The sequence below is a fragment of the Dipodomys spectabilis genome, unplaced genomic scaffold (genome assembly GCF_019054845.1).
Source record: "Dipodomys spectabilis isolate Male_0828 unplaced genomic scaffold, ASM1905484v1 ptg000190l, whole genome shotgun sequence".
NCBI lineage: Eukaryota > Metazoa > Chordata > Mammalia > Rodentia > Heteromyidae > Dipodomys > Dipodomys spectabilis.
The window spans coordinates 3,849,476-3,871,985 of NW_024870867.1; the positions used below are offsets into that span (position 1 = coordinate 3,849,476).

The following is a 22,510-nucleotide window of genomic DNA, read 5'->3' on the forward strand; positions in this document are numbered from 1 at the left end:
CCCCCAAGTTGTAAAGTTCATTTTCAACATAGTGTCTTATACATCTCATTGTTACAATGGGTCAAACTGTATCCTTGTTTCAGCATTTTGTTATTTCCTTTCCCCTCCCCAAATTAGGAAGAATGTATATACAAGATGCAGGGCACCAGACTCAAATACAGTTAAAACAGGGGTTATATCTTGGGGAAAGCACATACAAAAGAAACAAAAAAATCACATAATACATTAAAAGCAACAGCTACAAAGTTAAAAGCTCTTGTGTCCCTATCTTGGGGTTCATTTCGCTTAGCATCATCTTATATAGTCATATGTACATAGCTTTTGACCTTTTCTGCTTGTCTGGTAAGATTATCCTAGACTTATACTAGTTACTGCAAGTGTGGGAAACCATGGGACCTATGTTTCTAAAGCTACCAGCACAACTATGTTTATCACAGCATTATTCACCATAGCTCAGATATGGAACCAACCCAGATGCCCCTCAGTAGATGAATGGCTCAAGAAAATGTGATTTTATATATATATATATATATATATATATATATATATATCTCCATCAGAAAGAATGACATCACCCCATTTATATATATATATATATATATATATATATATATATATATATATATATATATATATATATATATATGTATCTCCATCAGAAAGAATGACACCACCCCATTTGTTAGGAAATGGAAAGACTTGGAGAAAATTATATTAAGTGAAGTAAGCCAGACTCAAAGAAACACCTGTTTCTTTGTAGCTCATGCTTATGCATCCCTTCACATGTTCATATTTTGGGTACAAGTTTTACCAATCTACTATATTTCACTCATTCTTGTTGATTCTGAATGATCTGGAAAACCTTGTTAAATTCAGCTTCACACTCAATAAGGACACTCAGAGATTCAGCTTTTTTTTTTTTTTTTTTTTTTTTTTGGCGGTCATGGGGCTTGAACTCTGGGCCCTGGGCACTGTCCCTCAGCTTGTCAGCTCAAGGCTGGCACTCTACCACTTGAGCCACAGTGCCACTTCCGGTTTTCTGGTGATTTATTGGAGATAAGAATCTCATGGACTTTCTTGTCCAGGCTGGCTTTGAACTGCAATCCTCAGATCTCAGCCTCCTGAGTAGCTAGGATTACAGGCATGTGCCACCGGTGCCCAGTGATTCAGCATTTCTTATAGCTCTCAGAAGAAGCTGTGGACCAGTTGGAATACTAAACCCTTGAAGAGCTATTTCTAATACTATCTACCCTCTAATCTCCCACTGATGCTTTTGTGCTCATTCCCTCCTGTTTCTACTATCATTAATATCTATTGTTTCTTTACTAGTGTTTTTCCTTAGTTAACATGGTAAATCTCTCCCCTCTCCCCTCCCAGCTTTCCTCCTTCTCTCTCCCCAATCCCTCTCTCTTTCTCTTTTGTTCCTGCTGAAATATTGCTCACTAAAAAGCCAAAACAAGCAATGGTCATTATTTTGAGCCAGGGTCTCACTATGTGGCCCAGGCTGGCCTCAAATTCTAGTAGCTGGAATTATAGGTGTGCCCCACTACATCCAACTCCAAAACAAAACTAAACTAAAGCGAAATGTCTTTACTCCTGTCTGCTATTCATCTCTTTCATTCACTGTCAACTTTTTAAATCCAGTTTTCATTACTTTTGATTCATTTGCAACTCAATATTATAATCTACTCAATGTGACTTTCAGGCCTATTGCTCTACCAAACACAACATTCATTAAAGTTATCCATGGCTGATGTGAAGCCAAAGAAAGAGTCACATTCACTTCTCATTTTATCTAAATTTCTCAATAGCACTTATCAACCACTTCCAACAGTTCTATACATTCTTCTCCTGACACTAGTTCTCTTACTTTCTTGTCACCACTCTGGAATGTCCTTTTCCAGTCTTTTTGGCTTATCCATTATCTTCTACCCAGCCATTAGACACAGAGTTCAGAGACTTTAAAATTCTTCAGGGCTTACTACTACTTATTCTTTTCCTACATATCACCTCCAAGCTCTCTTCATTGTAAACTACATGCAGATGACTTTTGAATTTATATTTTATACTTCTTTTTTACTTTTACTGCCACATTGATGTATGGAGGGGTTACAGTTATATACATAAGGTAGTTAGTACATATTTTGTCAAACATTGTTACCTCCTCCCTAATTATTCCACTTTCCCTCCCCCCAAGTTGTACAGTTCATTTCCAACATGCTGTCTTGTATCACTGTTGCATTAATTTGCCCTTTGTCCTTTGACTCACCATTTTGTTGTTCCCCTTTCCCTTCCCTAAACATATATACAATACACAGGGTCCCCAAATCAAATACAGTGACAGCAAGGGATAAACCATAGGGGACAAAAGGAAAAAAATGCAAGAAAAAAAAAAAAGAAATAACTTCACATAGTACATTAAAACCAACAACAACAAAGAAAAAACTGCTTGTTTCCATATCTTGGAGTTCATTTCACATAGTACATCTGATATGGTTAATGGATCATGAAAATGTGGTATATATACACGATGGAATTCTATGCTTCCACCAAAAAGAATGACATCGCCCCATTTGTAAGGAAATGTTAAGTGAAATAAACCAAACGCAAAGAAATATAGGCTCCATGGTTTCCCTCGTTTGTAATAATGAGTATATGTCTAGGATAGTCCTAGCAGATCACAATGGCTCAATAGCGATGTACATATGACCATATTTTATGCTTCTTTGAGTTGGCTACTCAACAACTTTTCTTAGATGTTTCAGAGGTAATTCTAACTGAAGTTTGAAGCAAGTTTCTGCATCCACTAGCTTGGGTGTCATTATTGCCCAGTCAGATACATAGTCCAGAACACATTCTTGATACATCCTTTTCCCTTGCTGTTCCATAACCTCTTTTGTAATATCACCCAAACATCCATCAAATCTATTAAATTGTCTCCATGTGCTTATCTTTATCTTCTATCAACATCTTCCAGCTTGTCTGACAGTTTTCTCAATCCAATCTACTCTACTTCTCTCTCTGTAATCTGTTCCACATCTTGCAGATGTGGTGATTCTTTGAAACATGTTTGATGTCTCTTTCTGAATATACTAAACTCCTTGTAGTTCCTCATAATTTTCAGGCTACTTCCTGCCAGAAGAAATACTCAGTATTCAGTATTCAGACTTCGATTTAACCATTTTCTTAGGGAAAATCTTTCTATGCTTGATCAGCTTAATCCACTACATAACACGGAATTCTTCACTATATAATACAGATTTGAATACTTTCCCATCCTAATATTTATGACATTCCTTATGTTCTTAATGACTGGGAATGTGATATATTTGGGGTTTTTTTGTCACTCTCTAGTGATTCTTGGCACATAAAAAGTACTCCCATAATATCTTTTGATATTAATATATACAAGACAATGATATGTGTGTGTGTGTGTGTGTGTGTGTGTGTGTGTGTGTGTGTTATCAGCTAAAGAGTCCTGAATGAGTTGGCATTTGAGCTGAACATTCTATTACTAGATAACAGGTGCAGGAAATGAATTATGGATACTATAAAAGTTCAGTACATCTATCTATCTGTCATCTAGTTATAGAGGAATTTAAGATAATTCTTAGGTTAGTCTGAAGAAAATATGGAGAATATTAAGGTCAATGATAGAATGTCTATAAATTATGAATTTAACTTTTGTAACACACTGAGTTTTAGGTGCCAAATTAATGGCCCAACATGGAATGGCCTGAAACTGTGTGTGTGTGTGTGTGTGTGTGTGTGTACATGCTGGTTCTGGGGCTTGAACTCAGGGATTGAGGGCTGCTCCTGAGCCTTTTTTGCTCAAGTCTAGCACTGTATCACTTGAGCCTTAGCTCCACTTAAGGCTTTTTGGTGGCTATTTGGAGATAAGAGTCTCAGGGTTTTCCAGTCTAGGATTGGCTTTGAACTGCGATCCTCAGATCTCGGCCTCCTTGAGTAGCTAGGATTACAAGCATAAGACATTAACATCTAGCTTCTGAAGCTATTTTTAAATATGCATTTGCATATCATTTAGGAATTTTTTTCTTAATCTGGGTGCCATCTGGCTTCTACAAGCAAACATACTTCTCCATATTAACTATCTTGGCTAACAGAACAGGTAGTATTAGAACTGTTGAAGTCATTCTTGTTTTCACTCTCTCACGCTCTCATTGCCCATTTCTGATATCATCAGCAATGTCTTCTCTTATCCTATTGGGCCTACTACTTCGATTATCCATTAGACCATTTCATCAACTTCTTAAATAACTTCCTAACTCTGCAATCAGTCTTATTCCTGAGGAATAGTTTGCATCTTATTCCCAGAGTGACTTTTCCGCGACCTCAGAAGGTTACTTAAATAATGGATACCTTTATTAGTCTTCTATTGCTCACAGAATAATATCTAGACTCTTCATCAAGGCTGTAAGGTATGTTCCTAAAATTTCTGTGCATCATCTCCTGTTTTCTTTCCAATTCTATTACTTATTCCAGCAATAATGTGAATCCAACTTCTCTTCAATCATGCTAGACTACTTAGTACCCCAAGTAGCTCATTCCCTAAATGCTTACCCTAAATGTTCCTATGCTTCCTTTCAACTCTTCCTTCCTTATAAACTCTAAGTGGAGAGTATTGTATTGTCTATTGTAGTGATGATACAAAAGAGAGAGAGAGAGGAAAGCTATTCTGAAGGTTCCTCACTACCTTTACATTCAAAGTGTCAGTTGGAGAAGAATGGTAGGTGAATATAATCATAATATGCGATGTACACAGATGAAAATGGAACCCTGTAACTTGAGGGTATAGGTACAGAAAGAGACATTGACCAAGATGCATTGCACTTAACATTTATTTTTTGAACTGAAATTCCTTTGTATAATTACTTAAATATAATTTAAAAAGAAAAATAGCTAGGTGGTGGTGGCTCAGGAAGCTGAGACTGGAAGATCACAGTTCCAGGTAACCTGGGCAAGAGAGTTCATGAGACTCCTATCTCCAATAAATCAGCAAAAATGCCAGAGGTTGAGCTGTGTCTCCAGTGGTAGAGTGTAAGCCTTGAGCAAAATAATCTCAGGGACAGCGCCCAGGCCAAGTTCTAGCCCAAGGACCAGCAATAACAAACAAACAGACAAACAAATAAATGCAATTAAAAAAACACAAGAATTCTTAAGACCCAACCAACCACCCCAAACACTCACAGTACTACTGGTTATCTTCCAGTTTTCTGTATTCTTGGCCACAAGTTAGCTGACTCCAGTTACAGTGCTTGTCCTATCTCGACACAGCCTGGATACAAAGAGTTTGTCTAGAAGTGATTTGCTGCCACATCTCGTTCCCAGCTAGGGCACAAGTCCACCTAGGGAGCCCCCGCTGGACCTCACAAAGATGGCTACCGAAGGGTGCCATGACGCCTTACGTCATTACGTCCTGAAGTAAGGGAGGACCCTTCATCGAAAAGCAATGTGGGCGGGACTAAGTCCGTGGGCGGGGCCTCGAGGGATCAAGGCGGGGCGGGGCCGGCGAGGGGTCGGGGGCGCTTCTGTTATTCAGCTGGTGCGCGCCGCGGCGGGAGGCCGCGTCTGCCGAGTCCGTTCGACGTCGGGTCCCGAGAACGTGCCGGGGCCCCGCCAGTGCCAACCCAGGGGCAGCCCTGTGACCGGACGGAAGCAAGTGGCAGCCGGGACTGCGGCCGGCGGGAAGCACCGGGGACCCGGGAAGCCCGGGGAGCAGCACCTCGGCGCCTCCCTCGCCCTCGGGGCCGCGGCGCGGGGCGCGGGGCGCGGCGCCACCGTGCGCGACCCCGGCCCGGACTCCGAGTACTCGCCCAGGCGCCCGCGCCGCCCGCGCCGCCTCGCGGGGCGTGGACGGCACCTGCGACTCTCGGCTCTCGGGTCTCCGCCCCTCGGCCCCCCGCGCCAGGCCCGGGCGGCTCACCTGGACGCGCGCGGGCTGCGGGAGCCGGGCGCGCGGGGCGCGGCGGCCTCGCTCCCTCCCGGGCGGACGCAGGTGGAGCGGGCGCGGCTCCTCGGGACGCGGCGCCGGCCGTCGCTGGGTCCGGGACACCGGGCTGCTCGTGCCTGAGAAGGGAGCCGCCGCGGGTCTGGACACAATGAACAGCGGCAGCGCCAACATCACCTATGCCAGTCGCAAGCGGCGGAAGCCGGTGCAGAAAACGTGAGTGACCCGAGTGGACTGGGGGGGGGGGGGGGGCTGTGCGCGCGGGCGCGCGGGGCGGGCGGCGCGACCCCCCCACCCATCCCCGCCATCCCGTGGGGGAATCCGGTCGGGTCTGCACCTAGCCCGCGAGATTGAGGCTGGCCGGACAGTTGTGGAAACCCAGGACGTGAATTTTCCCGTTTTCAGTTCTTACTCTAAATATATAGGCGCATATGTACATGTATGTATGTGTATATGCGTGTTCCGATGCACATCCGTACACATGTCCATACGGCCTGCCTTGTGGGTGCTCCTGGATTACTTAGCCTAAGCCTGCCTTGCAATCCCTCACCACCCGAAATATCCCGTGGGTTAGGTAGCTTAGAGGACAGCCTTGATTATGATTCTGGGTAGAAAGTTTGGGGTGGGGGTGAAGGAAGGGGCTGAGGGTTTCTGAAAGGTATTTTTTCTGTCCATAGCAACTGGGATTTCTGTTGAGCTCTAATTTACTTATTAGGCAGTGATTCTTCTTATTTTTTGGTGGTGATCCAAGTGAGGTGTGTAAGGATGGTAGCAGGAAGGAGAGTTCAGTGGTTTGGTATGTCACAGTGGAGGATTTGGTGGTACTTTTAATCTTCTTTTTGGGAAGTTTTCTTTTTTTCTTTTTGTATATGGGCTTAGAAGACTTAGAGTTGGAAATTTATTGAGAAAAAAATTTTTTACTCCTAGTATCTACCTGTAATTTCTTTTTCCATTCAGAATTTTTGTCAATTCTAGTAGAGTGATGAGCAAACTTCTTTTTTTGTTTGTTCGTTTTGGTGGAGTAATTTATGTGATAGGAAACACTTCAAAAATTTTGTAGGAAAGAATCACACTGGAGACATTTCCTTTTGTGACATAAGTGTATTAATGGATTTGCAATGACTGTTTTTGAATTTCTTTCTCTCATCAATGTTTTTCAAGTTTCTCTAAACAATTAAAAAAAAACATTTAAATGCTTACACAGAGGAAATAAAAAGTGTGCGTTTTGCCAACATTGGACTATACTACATGTGAACCAGAAAAATAACAGCTCAGTTACTTAAAATCTTATACGTTGCATTGTTTTTTAGGCAGTATTAAGAATTTCAACTATTGTAGTTCCTCTGATCTGGACTTACAAATTGACATTAACGGAATGCTCATGCTTACTAGCTTGATTAAAATTTGGAAGTTTCATGGTACATCTATTAACAAGAATATTGCTCAGTTAGCAATTTCCTATCTTGGTGATACTGCTTATCATTTAAATATGTGTATCTAAATAGACTTTGTTGATGGTTAAAACAGATTTTTCCAATGCCTAGTGCATTTATTTATTAATACAACTATGTTTTTAGAACAATATATAGTAGAGGTAATCACGGGTGTATGGACAAAAAAAAAATCTTAAGAATCTCCATGATAGATTTTTTTTAAGACACTTGAGTTTCAGACAGTATGTTATAAAAAAGATTAATTGATTTATATACAGAGTCAGTTTAATTTTATGTTCAACATAAGTGTAATTTTTTTCATCATAAGTTTAATATTTTTGGTTTCTAGTTAATATGAAAAAACACCTTGCCTTTTTACTTTACTACATTTTTAAGTAAGATGTGCTTCTATTAAAAATATCATTGATTCCTCAGGCTTTATTATACTTGTATTTAATAATTCCTTAGAATATATCTATCATATTTTCCTTGTTTATTTTATTTAGGTAGGTGTTTATTTGAGAACTATCTTTGGTTTATTGAGCAACATTCATTGCTTCTAATCATACTTTAATGTCACTAAAAGACTTGTGTTGGTAGTTACATTACCAAGTGAGAATGTTTTAACTTATTTTTACCCAAAGGAACAATAACCGACTTTATAATGAAGTTCCTTGAAGTTAAGTCTAAGAATGAGGCTATTAAACTTTAAAAGGAGTCTCTAAATTAAACTACTAGTGTGTGGCTAATGAGGCCTAAGCCATGCCAACAGTGGGGAAAATACATCTTGCTTAAGCTGAAAATGCTGTTCAGATCTACTTAACGTTGACCCATTAAGTGACATTTTATTTTACTTACAGAGAAGATATATGACAGTATAATTATGGAACTGTTTTAAAAGGGGCTATTCAGATATATGATTCTATAAGATTAGAGAATAAGATAGGATGACACAATTTTAACTTGAAGCTCTTTCAATACTGAGCAAAAGAAACTCCCTCTAGTGGCAGGTCTCACATTGAAAAATTACCTATACAAGAATGTATTTTGAATGTGTTTAATTTCAGGAAAGTACCTCTTGTATAGTAGATTGACTGTTTCCATTCTCTTTAGAATAAAGCAAGTTAAAGTATCTGAAGCAATCTTGCATGAAATCCATATTCTTTAAGAAGAAAATTTCAAAGCTGGTTTTTGAATGATCTATATTTAGTAAATCTGCTCAAAAAAAGTAAAAATTTTTCCTTAAATCTTGTTCTTGTTTTATTCTATTTAGAGATGGATGCTTTATGTATTTTTATTTTGTTTCACAAAGATAGTTGAAAACCCATTCTAGAATTAATAGAAGCTTTTTTTATTGCTAGTGATAATAGCTTTGATTATAGTTTGGAGTTTTGTTAATAGCTGAAATGTCTTAATGCTATTTCATTTTACCATACTTCTACAAAGTTAGCACTTAATTTTGGCAAGTATTTTGTACTAGATAAATGGCATCTGTAAATGGTATTATCTAAAGACAATACCGGCAATAGTGACAATAAAGCTAGCTTTCAAGAGATGTCAGGACTGGAGCATTAGTTGATCTCCTGTTAAAACTCTTATGTTATTAAAATACTGCTAATATTAGCATAATATAAAAGCATTGTCTTTCTGACTGTGCTGAATTTCATTTTATTCTATTTCAACATCTTAAACATTGTATATGTAATACAAACTACTGAATTTTGTTACTTCCATTATATAATGCTTACTAATGAGTCTTTTCAGTTACAAAATAATTTTTGAAGTTTCATCATTGTTTTTCTTTCAAGTAGCTATGTTTAAGAGTTTATACATTGTAGCTTGGGGAACTCCTACACAATGCAAGTGATGAAGTGAAGTAAGTGAAAGTGTTTAGATATAGACAGCATTAAATGGCCAAAGAAGACTGAATTTAAACTAACAAAAGTTCCCTCATGTTGCGGATTTGGTCAAGGTCCTTTGTGGATAGAACAGGACAATCTACTGCACTGCTTCTGTTATAACTGAAATTACTAAAACATAAGCACTTTATAAATGTGAACATTGTACAAGATACCAGGGAGATGGAAACATAGCTCTGTTCATTCAATACTGTTAGCTTACATACCATGGCACAAAGACTTCTGTGAAACAGTAAGAGGGAGTATATAGTTATGTTCTTACTGCTACAGCCAAAGCATGCCACTTTACTTCCCCAATGAATAAACTTACTTAGCTTGTGCTTGTCCATGTGTTTAGTTAAGACAGTTACTTAGACATAAGTACCATGAGATCTTTAACCACAGTCTATCTATCTACTTCCACATTTAAAAGCATTTTTTGTGTGGTGGTTTAGCATAACAAAGTTATTGTCTATATTTGCACATACTCTCATACTACTTAGTATTGAGCATGGTGCTTTATATACATAATTTATTTCATATTTATGGTAGTACAAAGAATATTGTATTTAGGTTTAATAGATGGGGACCCATGGTTCACATTAAAAATTACCCAGGAAGAAAGTAAAAATCTTCGATTAGATATTGGAGGACACATCTTTTGGCTCCAAACCTCACCTTTTTACTAACTTCACAGTAAACCCAGGTGAACATCATTGACTCATAGGGGGCCCTGTGGCTTCTAGAGATTTCCTATTTTCCCCTGTTAGCCATCTAATAGTGGCTGAAAGAACCTATTTGCTGTTTCCCATATTTGGCTAGTACTTGCTCATCTCATATTTGTCATTCATGCTTTCCTCTTTAGATCTTTGATTTGCTACCTACTTCTCTTTTGAAAACTTTTTTTTCTTTTGTATGTCATGGGGCTTGAATTCGTGGCATGGGTTATATTCCTGAGCTCTTTTTGCTCAGGCTAGTGCTGTACCATTTTTTTTTATTTAATTTTATTTTTTTTGTGTGTGAACATACTGTACAGAGGGGTTTCAATTACATAGGCAGGATAATGCATACATTTCTTATCAAGCATTGCAGCCTCCTTTGTTTACCCTTCACATCCCTTCCCAGCCTCCCCCCTATCCCCCCACTCAATCCCCCCCCCCCCAGCACCAACGTTGTAAAGCTCGTTTTGGACATGACAACTTGTACTTCTCATTGTTGCAACAGGTCCACCTGTATCCTTAAATGACTTGTTTTTCCCCATCTCCTCCACAAGTTATACTGACATCAAATATGGTGAAAGCAGGGGTTACACTGTGGGGGAGGGACATACAAAGCAACAAAGAGATAATCTTATAAATGTGTTAGAAACAAATGCATGAAATAAAAAAGCATTAAAATACATATCTAAGGGTTCATTTTCCTAACATCACATTATCTGACCTTTTCCGCTTGACTCATACATATACTAGATATTACAAATAAGGGAAACCATGGGACCTATGTTTCTTTGGGTGGCTTACTTCACTTAATATAATTTTTTCCAAGTTTTTCCATTTCCTAACAAATGGGGCAATGTCATTCTTTCTGATGGAGGCATAGAATTCCGTTGTGTATATATACCACATTTTCTTGATCCATTCATCTACTGAGGGGCATCTGGGTTGGTTCCAGATCTTAGCTGTAAATAATGCTGCAATAAACATAGTTGTGCTGGTAGCCTTAGTGTGGTCTTGTTTGTAAACATTTGGGTAAATGCCAAAAGTGGGATTGGTGGGTCATAGGGGAGCTCTATGTGAAGTCTTTTGAGGAACCTCCATACTGCTTTCCAAAGTGGTTGAACAAGTTTACACTCCCACCAACAATGAAGTAAGGTTCCCTTCTGTCCACATCCCCTTCCAGCATCTGTTGTTGTTAGAGTTCTTGATTATAGCCATTCTAACTGGGGTGAGGTGGTATCTCAATGTTGTTTTGATTTGCATTTCTTTTATGGCTAGGGAGGTTGAGCATTTCTTCATGTGTCTATTGGCCATCCTTCTTTCTTCTTCAGAGAAGTTTCTCTTCAAGTCTTTCGCCCACTTATTTATTGGGCAATTGTTTCTTTGAGGATTTGTTGTTGGGGGATTTAATTTTTTGAGTTCCAAGTATATTTTAGATATGAGACCTTTGTCCGTTGTATGGCTAGTGAAGATCTTCTCCCAATCTGTGGGCTTTCTATTGATCTTGCTAGCTATGTCCTTTGCTATGCAGAAGCTCTGCAACTTCATGCAATCCCATTTGTCCAACCTTTCTTTGATTTGTTGTGTTTCTGGGTCTCTATTCAGAAAATTTCGGCCGGAGCCAAGGAGACCTAGGGTTTCTCCTATTCCATCCTGTAATGCTTTCAGAGTGTCTGCTTTGACTTCGAGGTCTTTGATCCATTTGGAGTTGATTCTGGTGCAGGGTGATATATAAGGATCTAGCTTTAGTTTTCTACAAGTAGTCAACCAATTTTGCCAGCACCATTTACTGAAGAGGCTGTCTTTCTTCCATTCTATTGTTTTAGCTCCCTTATCGAAGATTAGATGGCTATAGGTCTGTGGGTTCATTTCTGGATTTTCAATTCTATTCCATTGATCCTGAGGTCTGTTCTTATGCCAATACCAACCTGTTTTGATTACTATGGCTTTATAGTAGAGATTGAAATTTGGTATTGACATTCCTCCAGCAGTGTTCTTTCTGTTGAGGAGTGTTTTTGTGCTGTACCATTTTGAGCCACAGCTCCACTTCTGGTTTTCCGGCAGTTAATTGGAGATCAGAGTCTTATATTCCAGACGGCCTTTGAACCAAAATACTCAGATCTCAGACACCTGAGTAGCTTGGATTACAAGCATGAGCCCTCAGCACCTGGTAAAAACTTGTTTTCAATGATTATTATTCAAATAATTTATTTTCAGATATAAATACTTTTTGTGAGTTTGTATATGTGCCGGTCTTGCAGCTTGAACTCAGGGCCAAGACATTGGCCCTAAGCTTTTTCTCAAGGCTATTTTTGCTCTACAAATTGAGCCACAGATACTTCTTTACTCCATCAACATTTTACAGTCTATGTAGTTAGATCACTTAATACTTAAATTTTGGAAATGTGATTTCAAGCTAAATGCTTCATAAGTAACAAAAATACATGAAAGAAGTAGATGGTTACACATAGTATAAAGAACCAGCCTCGGATTATAGTTCCAGATTGAGTACAGTACAGTGACAAGACAGTGTACTACATAGAGAAATAACATTTAAGTTACTGTTACTTTTTATTCCATATCAGCTTGTCTCTCTGGAGTATTTGTATTATTCTCCTCCAGAATCGCTCATGATCGTTACTGCAAGAATACCAGGAGTTCTTGACGAGGGCTAAGTGTTACGGTGACTGTAATCCCAGCTCCTCAAAAGGTAGAGGCAGTAGCTGGTAGGTCAAGACCAACCTAGGCAAAAGTGATGCATTCTGTCTGTAAAACAAACTAAAAAGCAAAGGGAATAGAACTGAATAAGCATTTTCAAAGTTTTTTGTATAGAATATTTCATAATGGAATGGTACACTAGGCGTTTGTGTATGACTCAGAAGACATATGGAGTTGGATAGCTATCCAAATTGTAAGCCAAAGACCATAGAAATCTGGAGCAAGGATTTGAAATGGATAAGACAGAACCAGATTTCCTAAAAGCACAGAAATACATGTTAATAGGTATCAGAAACATTATAGCTCTGGAGTAGAATGGACAAAGAAGACTTTGGCTATACACAGTGAAGCCAGTCAGGTAGATAGATATAGGCTAGAAAGACCTTTGCGAAGCGGTCTTGCCAAGCTAGTTTGGACAAGCCCCAGGCTGCTGTAAGATATTAATAGAGGAGTGATATAGTCACTGGTGACCGAATCTTAAATTTAGGAAACCCTACCCTGTTTTTTTTTTATATTCTCAGTCACCAAAGTCAGTTTGATTAAAAAAATAAAACAACAACAACGAACCAGGCCTGAGGGTGCAGGTCCAGCTCAGAGCTTACCACGACTCCCAGACACCAATGTCCAGTTTCCTACAATGATTTTGGGGAAGCTCGCTGTTTCTCCTGTGTCTTTTATCAAGCATCTTCATGGCTCTTCCTATATTGCATTCAAATCTGCACTGAGATACATGCTCTGCCAGTCAAATGCAGCACCTCCATCAGTGCTTACTTCTTCCTTACCTTGCTTCATTTTTCTTAATACTCATCAGCTGGAAAATCTAGCTGTATGTCTCTTTATCTATTTCTCTGTCATCCAAGATAAGGTCTGTGAGAACGGGAGTTTTTGTATGTCTGGTTCACTGGTGACTGTTCTGTTCCTGTCACATAGTGGGTTTTCACTGTCTGTTGAAAGAATGGGCCTGATATTACCCTCTTCCCTCTTTCTCTGTCTTCTTTCTTTTCTTTCTTGCTTCACCTTCAAACAAGAAATTTCTAACAGTTTACCATCCCTAGTTATACTCCCTCATGAAATCTGGTTCAAGATCGATTTCAGATACCAACTTTTGGTGAAATCTTTTTTCAAGCAGTTATTCTTTCTACTCAGCCATTCACAACACTTTTTTTTTTTTTCAAGCCTCAATTAGTTGTGCTAGGGAGTTTGATTTCAGCATGTCCACTCCTGCATATAATGAATCTTGATCATTCTCTTTCCTCCTTCCCCTTCCCATGCAGGTACATAAAGTATTTTGGCCACATTCACCCTCCTTTACTCTTTCCATTCGTCCATTCTCCTCAACTACACCCATACCCAAGATAGGACAAATACTCATTGTTGTTAAAGTGAATGTTATTTATTCAAAGGAATGCACTATGGTATATCAAACACACACACACACACACACACACACACACACACACACACACACACACGCACACACACCACCTTTTTTTTGTTCCATTCATCAGGATAGGGTGTCTTGGCTGTCTCGGTAGCTTTGCTGTTGTGAATAGTGCTACAGTGAACATGAATGTACCTCTACTCTCACTTTTTGAATATGAGTGGTTTTCTTGGCTGACCAGGATTTGGTGCAAATAACTATTTTTTAACAAGTTATTAACCAGTACAGAATTACACAGTAAGGTAAGACATACATTGTGTAGTTAGTAAATTGAAATGTAGTAATTAGTTGTGATTTGAATATGTTTATTATTTGAATATGATTAGCGGGAAGTAGCTAGGGAACAGTTACCACAGTCTATTAAGTGTTATATACACAGTCTGGATATAGTATTGACTTTTATCTGTATATCACAGAATCAGTTATCTGTTTCATGGAAAAAAAAACCATGAAATGTAAAAAAGAAAATGGAAATATTCAAGTGTTAAAAAATTACTTGCCTAGGGAAAATAACAAATATATTAATATTCCTGATTTACTCTGCATCACGATCTTTCTCAGTAAAATATTTCTTCTCCACATGTCATGAAAATATAAGCTATCTAGAAATCTTTTGGTTAAATCAAATTAATAGTTTCATACACAGGCTATTTTACTTTACAAAACAATATTCCCTGTCAAAAATGTCTTTGTTCTAAGAGTCCTCTGAGATTTGAGAGGGTATAGAGATGAGAGTATAAAATGTGTTCAGTTTTCCAATATGTTTTTGATTTATACTATGGCATCTAATGCCACGATAAAATGTAACATGATATGTAAAATCATTTTAAGAACTTAATTTCTGCTATAAAATATTGGAAAGCCTTTTTGTGTGAAGAATCTGATTTTTTCTGAACTCAGATTTCTGTCCTACCCATAAATATCTTATTTTTGTTTGTCCATCATGGGGCTTGAACTCAGGGAGTGCCTGGAAACTGTCACTGAGCTTTTTAGCTCCAGGCTAGCATGGCATGCTATCACTTTGAGCCACAGCTCCACTTATGATTTTCTGGTAGTTAATTGGTGATGAGTCTCACAGACATTATTGCCTGGGCTGGCTTTGAACAGTGAGCTGCAGATCTGTCTCCTGAGTAACCAGGATTATAGGCATGAGCCATTGGTGCCCAGCAATATCTTTTCTCTTAGATGACATTCATGCTACATTTTTTGGGTTTCATTGAGACACAATGCTATGAATGATAATAATTAAGTAGAAATATGCTCAGTCATGAAAAAACTCTCCAATTAACCTATAATATTTATTATCCAACAAATATGAATAGAGTCAAATTTAGTTTTCTTACTGAATTTAAGGTCTGTATTAGATGCCCTGAAGACCAACCTCAGATATGAGACAGCTTAGGAAGGCATTATTAAGTGGGATAAAAGTTTATAGAGATAGGAATCTGGGAATTTTAAAGATAAACATTTAAGTTTTTTATATTTTTTGCAACATAATGATGATATGCTTTGTGAGGAATATAGCAACTGAAGCTTGAGTTTTACCTAATGTATTGTACATGTCTTTATCCTTTTCTATCAATGTCTGTATTTGAGGGAGAAAAATTCATAATAGACTTCATTAGTTGGGAATTACTAAACTGCATATGTGCATTACACACACACACACATACACGAACTACTAGATGTATTTAGAATTTTCCTGTAATGAGTTAATAAGCATTTTAATAAAGCATGACTTTTGCCATTTTCTTTGTTTTTCTTAATTAGGATATGCACGGAAGATTTCGGTGAATTGCTTATAAACTGAAGTAGATTTTTAAAATTTGTTATATTAGAAAAATAGTTAAGAATACATTATAATGCAATAGAAATCGTTGTTTCAAGTTTTCGATAGGATTTTCATGTTACTTTGTTTGCTTTTCAGAGTAAAGCCAATTCCAGCTGAAGGAATCAAGTCAAATCCTTCCAAGCGACATCGAGACCGACTTAATACAGAATTGGACCGTTTGGCTAGCCTGCTACCTTTTCCACAAGATGTTATTAATAAGCTTGACAAACTTTCTGTACTTAGGCTCAGTGTTAGTTATCTGAGAGCCAAGAGCTTCTTTGACGGTATGTCAAGGTTTAATATGTCTACAATATGCGACGTTTTTATTGATGCATAGAAAAATTGTGACAAAGTCAAATTTATAATTATCCCTGATTTTATCAGTTTTCCAGTTTCATTCATGCAACAGATGTAACCACTTAAATTATATATGTCATCATTCCTTGAAAATCATATATTTAGAAATTGTGATCAAATTAATGTATTTTTGATTGAAGTTTTCCTTCTTCCAGTTTGATATCTTATTTGAGAAGGCAAGAATAAAACACACATAAGAATGTTAAGTTATAAGCCAGGTGTTGGTGGCTCACGCCTGTAATCCTAGCTATTCAGGAGGCTGAGACCTGAGGATTGTGGTTCCGAGCCAGCCTGAGCATGAAAGTCATGAGACTTATCACCAGTGAACCAGCAATAGCCAGAAGGGGAGCTGTAGCTCAGGTGATCGAGTGCTAGCCTTGAGCAAAAAGACTCAGGAACAGTACCCATGCCCTGAGTTCAAGTCCCAGAACTGGCATATATACACACACAAAAGTATAAATTGATACTTCATTTTCTATTTTTATCCTTTAAAAATTGTACTTATTTCTAATCTTTTAATGTATGTTTGCTGCAAGAAAATATAATTTAAAATGTTTCCCCATTGGAGTTAACAAAACTGAATTTCATTCTTCATTGTGCCACTGACCAACTAACTTCAAACTAGGTACCATCCTATACCTCAGCTCTCAACTTTGCTGTGAAACTAAATGTCTAGGTGACATTTGTTACCGTTTAATTATATAATATTCATCATAGAGTATTTTAAATAGGAGATATGTTTGAAAATAGTGTTTCAATGATTTTTCTCATGCAAAAAATTCATAATTTTTCTTGTTTTTTATAGTCAAAAACAGATTTTTCAAGAAATGTTCTTTTTTAAATGTTGCATTTTTATTTTTAAACTGTAGTAAAGGAATTTAATAATGAAATCTCAGTGATATGTATCAGTGTATGTAAAACATCAGTGTGTTCATTCACCACTTACAGATCAGGTTAAGATGCAGATTCTTATGCAGTAAGTTTAGGTGTGGTCTAACAAGTTCTCAGATGATACCATCTAAAGAAGTCCCTAGACATTTGCAGAATGCTTGATTTTGTGATTTATAGCTACAGTATTGTAATATGATTATTTTCCCTTTGGATTTATGTTTACCTGATTTGATGTGTGTCATCTATGCATATTTTATTTGTTTGCTGGTATGTTATTTCTTTTGGACTGTAGTTTAACAGTTTTAGTCTGCCTAATATACATTAATTCAAAGTAGTGATTGCAGGGATGATTATATATTTTAAGTTTAATAGATGCTTAAATATTCTTTAATCTGTACAAAAAGCATTTAAATTTTCAATGTCTTCCTACTGAACTCTTCATCTTAGAGATGCTTTGTGCAGCATTCAATAGTATACCTATGACTGTATGCTTATCAGCCATGTCATCATTTTGTGATAGAGTTGAAACTAAACTCAGGTTTCCAGATTCCTTACATTACGTTTCCTTACCATATTTCAGTTCTTTTTTTTCCCCCGGGAACCCTAATATAGAAAGCTCTTGGGACCTTTCCTTAGGTCTCTGGTTTTAATAAGCATAGTCCATGGACAAGCAGCATCAGCATACCTGGAATTTGTTAGAAATGCTAACTCTTGAACCTCACTCTAAACCTGTGGTATCACATTGATTGTGGGGCTAAATTCTTGCATGTTAAAGTATGAGTCACTGTTGTATATTGTCATCTTGAACTCATGTCTAGCTGCATAAAATGCTGTCCCTATCCTTAGCATTTACTTATATGCTGTGGCTACTGCTCAACTGTAGTGTGGGATTCCATGACTTAAGAGATGTCTCTGACCTAAGACAGCTTACATTTAGAGGCCAGGGTGACCTTCATTCTTGACTGTGGTAAAGACTTCTTAACTGAGTCACTTTACCTTTTTGTGTTGCTCCTCTATGGTAGATAGCTCTCTCTCTCTCTCTCTCTCTATATATATATATATATTTACACATACACATATATTTAAACATGTATATGAAATATATATGTTAAAAAGAAAAACAGTGCATAGGTTGTACATTCTTTAGAGGTGGGAGTACAGAAGCTGAGCCTGGTGACACATCCGTATAATACTAACACATAAGAGGCTGGGGCAGGTGAATCATGAACTTCAGGATAGCCTGGGCTGTATAGGAAGACCTTGTCTCAAAATCAGTTTAAATCAGCCGGGCATTGGTGGCTCACGCCTGTAATCCTAGCTATTCAGGAGACTGAGATATGATGATTGCAATTCAAAGCCAACCTGGGCAATAAAGTCCGTGAGACTCATCTCTATCTAACCGCCAGAAAACTGGAGGTGGTCATGTGGCTCAAGTGGTAGAGCACTAGACTTGAGCGGAAGACCTGAGGGACAGCGCCCAGTCCCAGAGTTCAAGACCCACGACTGACCAAAAAAAAAAAATCAATTACAATAAAAAATTTTATATTTTTTAATTATAAAAATACTGTTAAAATGAAAATTTTAAAGAAGGGTAGGAGATCAGAACTGAAGTTCCTTAGAGTACTAACATAATCACTAACTTTAGATAGATACATGTTTGCCAGTGTAAATACAAATTTCTGCATACATATGTTTAATATGTACATCATACTTGCATATGTAGATGTAGATACCCACACATATGCATGATTAGACCTGTGTTACTCAGTGCCTCAAATAAAGCAGACTCCAAAGTTTACCACAGAGAGAATGTTAGAGTTCAAGAGGACTCATCATGGAATTCTTGTTAAAAGTATTTTTTAACTATTACTCAATTTATTTTTTGTTCTGGTTCAGTGTATTTGACAATAGTCTCATTACATATTTGAATCATTCCTTCATTAACTATATGATCTTTAGTTTTATATCCTTTGTATTATTGCTTCCTAACTCTGGTGTACATAGGAGTTACTTTCAAAGAATTGCCTATTAGAGCATTCCTCATATGTTCTGATACAATCAGTTTTATGTAAAACTCAGGAGACAACATTTTAATAAGTATGTCACATAATGTGTGGTAGTGCCTTTAGCTATATATGGCTTTCTTTACCTTTTGAAGGAAGACTCTAAATACGGAATGTTAAGACAATAAATGTGTTTGGGTGAGCCTTACTGGTGTCATAAATCTCAAGCAGTGCTCTAGATTGTTCAATAAATGAACATAAAGTCAGATGACAGGTAGGGAGAAAAAATTCATTAAAAAACAAAAAGATCCTTATGTTTCCTGTAGACCACTAGTAGTCTGGGAACATAATACAATGTTTCAGAGCATAAGAGAATGAAAATTTGAACGTAGTATCTCATGAATAGGCTTAATGCGAACAGGGAGACTTGGAGTGGGCTGACAGTGCTTAGATTTTCTGTTCATTCCCCACTCTTCCACTGTTAGGGACACAGCATAGAGAAGGGAAGGGAAGCTCACAATGAATAACAGGATGCAAACAGGGGGTGTGTAGATTCCTGCGGAAAGAACAATATAAACGAGTAATCATACAATCTTGTTAGAAAGGAAACTCAAGTTTTACTATAACAATAGATATTTTTCCAAGAAAATACATCTATTTATTACAAGTTTAAATAATCTAGGTTGGATCAGTCTTCTTAAACTTTGGAGCCATTGACCACTTTATTACTACTGTCTGAAAAGCATTACTTGAGTTTTAAGTACAACATTAATATTTATTCATTTCTAATTAGTTGAAATATTCTAAAATATAACTTTAAAGTCCTTGAATGGGTCTTAGCCTTTTTTCAGTTATGGTTTAGTTCAAAGCAATTTATTTGATACCGAGTCTTAAGCTCAATGATACTATCTTTGAAATGGAGATTATTTTAAAAGTTTAAATAAATGTAGTGACTTTGTTGGATCAATAGTAGTTCTTTTTTAACTTTTGAAGTGTTCAACATCATGTAGGTGTTGTGTTCAGATTTTTTGTTTTCTTTTTTTGGCAGCAACCTCAAAAATTTAAATTTTGGAGAAATAGTGAACATTCGAGGATGACCATCTTTTAAAAACACCAATATGTAATAAACTGAAAAAGTCAAAAATTTCTGTGACCATAGTAGAGATTAGATGTCATGTAGCTTTTATGAATTCAGTAAAATATTCATAGTAAATACTGTGCCATTTAAAATATGTGTACATACACTGATGCAGTACCTTAGATTGTTCAGTATAGGAGAATAAAGTTAGATGTAGAAAAATTCCTTAAAATCCAAAGATTGCATTGTATTTTCTAGACTACCTGTTTCTGGGAAAACAGTGTAGTACATTTAAGTATATTAATAAGTAAGTTTGTTTGTATCACAGCACATTTAAAATAATTTTATTTCCCATATTTAATGAATCTAAAAATTTCCATGAAGAATTGATTTTTTCTGCCCTCAAAATTTCCATATGATGTGAGAATTTGCTTACTGTCAGTTTTATAGAATATTCTTGTCAGTTGGGTTCTTATTTCTTTGGCAATACTGGGGTTTTGTGCTTGCTTGCAGGTACTCTACCATGAGCCAAACCATCATATGCTCTGGTTATTTGGGGGGTATAAGGTCTCACTTTTGCCCAGAGCTGGCTTCAGTCCTTGATTCTTTTACCTTAGACACCTGTGGATCTGGAATAAGAGGTGAGAGCCACTACTCCCAGCTCCACAGTTGGGTTCTTGATTGTGTTAAATTCTTTGGTCCCCAGAAGGCATTCCACCTCTGTCACCCTGTGGCAGAGGGAGACTTGTATCTTGTAATAAGCATGGGTTGGCAGGCAGTGCAGATACCAACTCAGCTAACTGATTTTGAGGTTTGTTAAGACCTTAAACCTCACTCTTATACATAGTCATTATCTTCTCAGTGTGGACTGTAATGATACTAGCCTGCTCTTTTAGATTTATGGTGGATTAATCCTGAAAAGAAGAGGCCTAATGGAGTAATTCTTAGTATTAAAATTATTGCAGGGTAATTTATAATTACTTCTTTCAAAGTACTGATATTTTACTTGTTTCAGTGGGATTTTTTTGTTGTTGTGGCTTTAAGGGACCTGGTATTAATATCACCTACGAATTCCTTGTTCATTTAAATTTGTATTTTTACTTAAAGATGGAAATTTTCTAATAACCTCTTTTCCAGTCTTTTGGCAGGACATGTTAATTTTCATCTCCACATTTTTCTTTTATCAGAAGGCTACATACTTAAATTCAGGAAAAGGGCTGATACATACTGTGTCTGTCTTTGTGTTGTTATCCTGTTTCCATCTTAAACATTTGAGCATCAGTTTTTGTCTGTGTTAAATTATTAATAGTTACTTTCTAATATTAGAAGTATGATCTTTAAGTGAAGAAGTTAAAATTTTATAAAATACAGAAGAACTAGAACCAGAACATATACAAGTTATTTCTCAAATCCTGATGTTCTGAGTAACTGGTTCCCAGAGTGGCACATAGTGTCATGTGGCTGTTGTTAATGATGCAGATTATGGAGTTACATCCTTGATCTGTAGAATCAGAAATTGCACATGGCTCTCAACATTAGAATTAATAAGCTTTGTGTGTGTGTGTGTGTGTGTGTGTGTGTGTGTGTGTGTGTGTGAGAGAGAGAGAGAGAGAGAGAGAGAGAGAGAGAGAATATCCTGGGAATTGAACTCAGGGCCCTGGTGCTGTCTTTGAGCTCTTTTTCTCAGACTTGCCTGTCCAGGATGGCTTTGAACTGCTGTTCTCAGATCTCAACCTCCTGAGTAGCTAGGATTACAAGCATGAGCCACCAGCGCCTGGCAAATAAGCCTTTTAGGTGATTCTAATGCCTACTTTAATTGCTACTATAATTTATTAGTTATATTCTGCCCCAGTGAAAGTATAGAATTGGACTAGAATTATGTGTAAATTCCACTGTTGTATACATACATGAAAAGTAAATGAGCTTATTCTACTCAAAAGCTAAATTAACTCATCTTATTGATTGTATTAATGCAGAGATTAATATGTTCTTGTAGAGGAGTTGAATATAATTGAATGTGTAATAGAAAAAGGTTAAGTAATAGCTTTAGAATTCTCTTTCCACTTGAGAGTTAGGATATGACTTTTAGTGACATTTTCAGCTTGAAAATGTTTGTGTGTATTTGCTAAAAACAATAGTAACTACCAGTTTTTCATCCTATGATCACAAGTATATT

General features: G+C 37.2%; 1 protein-coding gene and 1 pseudogene across 1 annotated transcript in view; one reads left to right on the forward strand and one right to left on the reverse strand.

Moving 5' to 3' along the window:
- The window catches only part of LOC122121580, a 492,767-nt pseudogene that overhangs the window by 262,018 nt on the left and 208,239 nt on the right, over positions 1-22,510 (reverse strand).
- Ahr (aryl hydrocarbon receptor) overlaps positions 5,554-22,510 on the forward strand; it is a 40,734-nt gene continuing 23,777 nt past the window's right edge. Inside the window, exons 1-2 of the mRNA XM_042695797.1 lie at positions 5,554-6,184; positions 16,102-16,289. Of these exons, the coding sequence (XP_042551731.1) occupies positions 6,120-6,184; positions 16,102-16,289 (253 nt within the window). The 5' untranslated portion in view covers positions 5,554-6,119. The remainder of the gene's footprint in view (positions 6,185-16,101; positions 16,290-22,510) is intronic.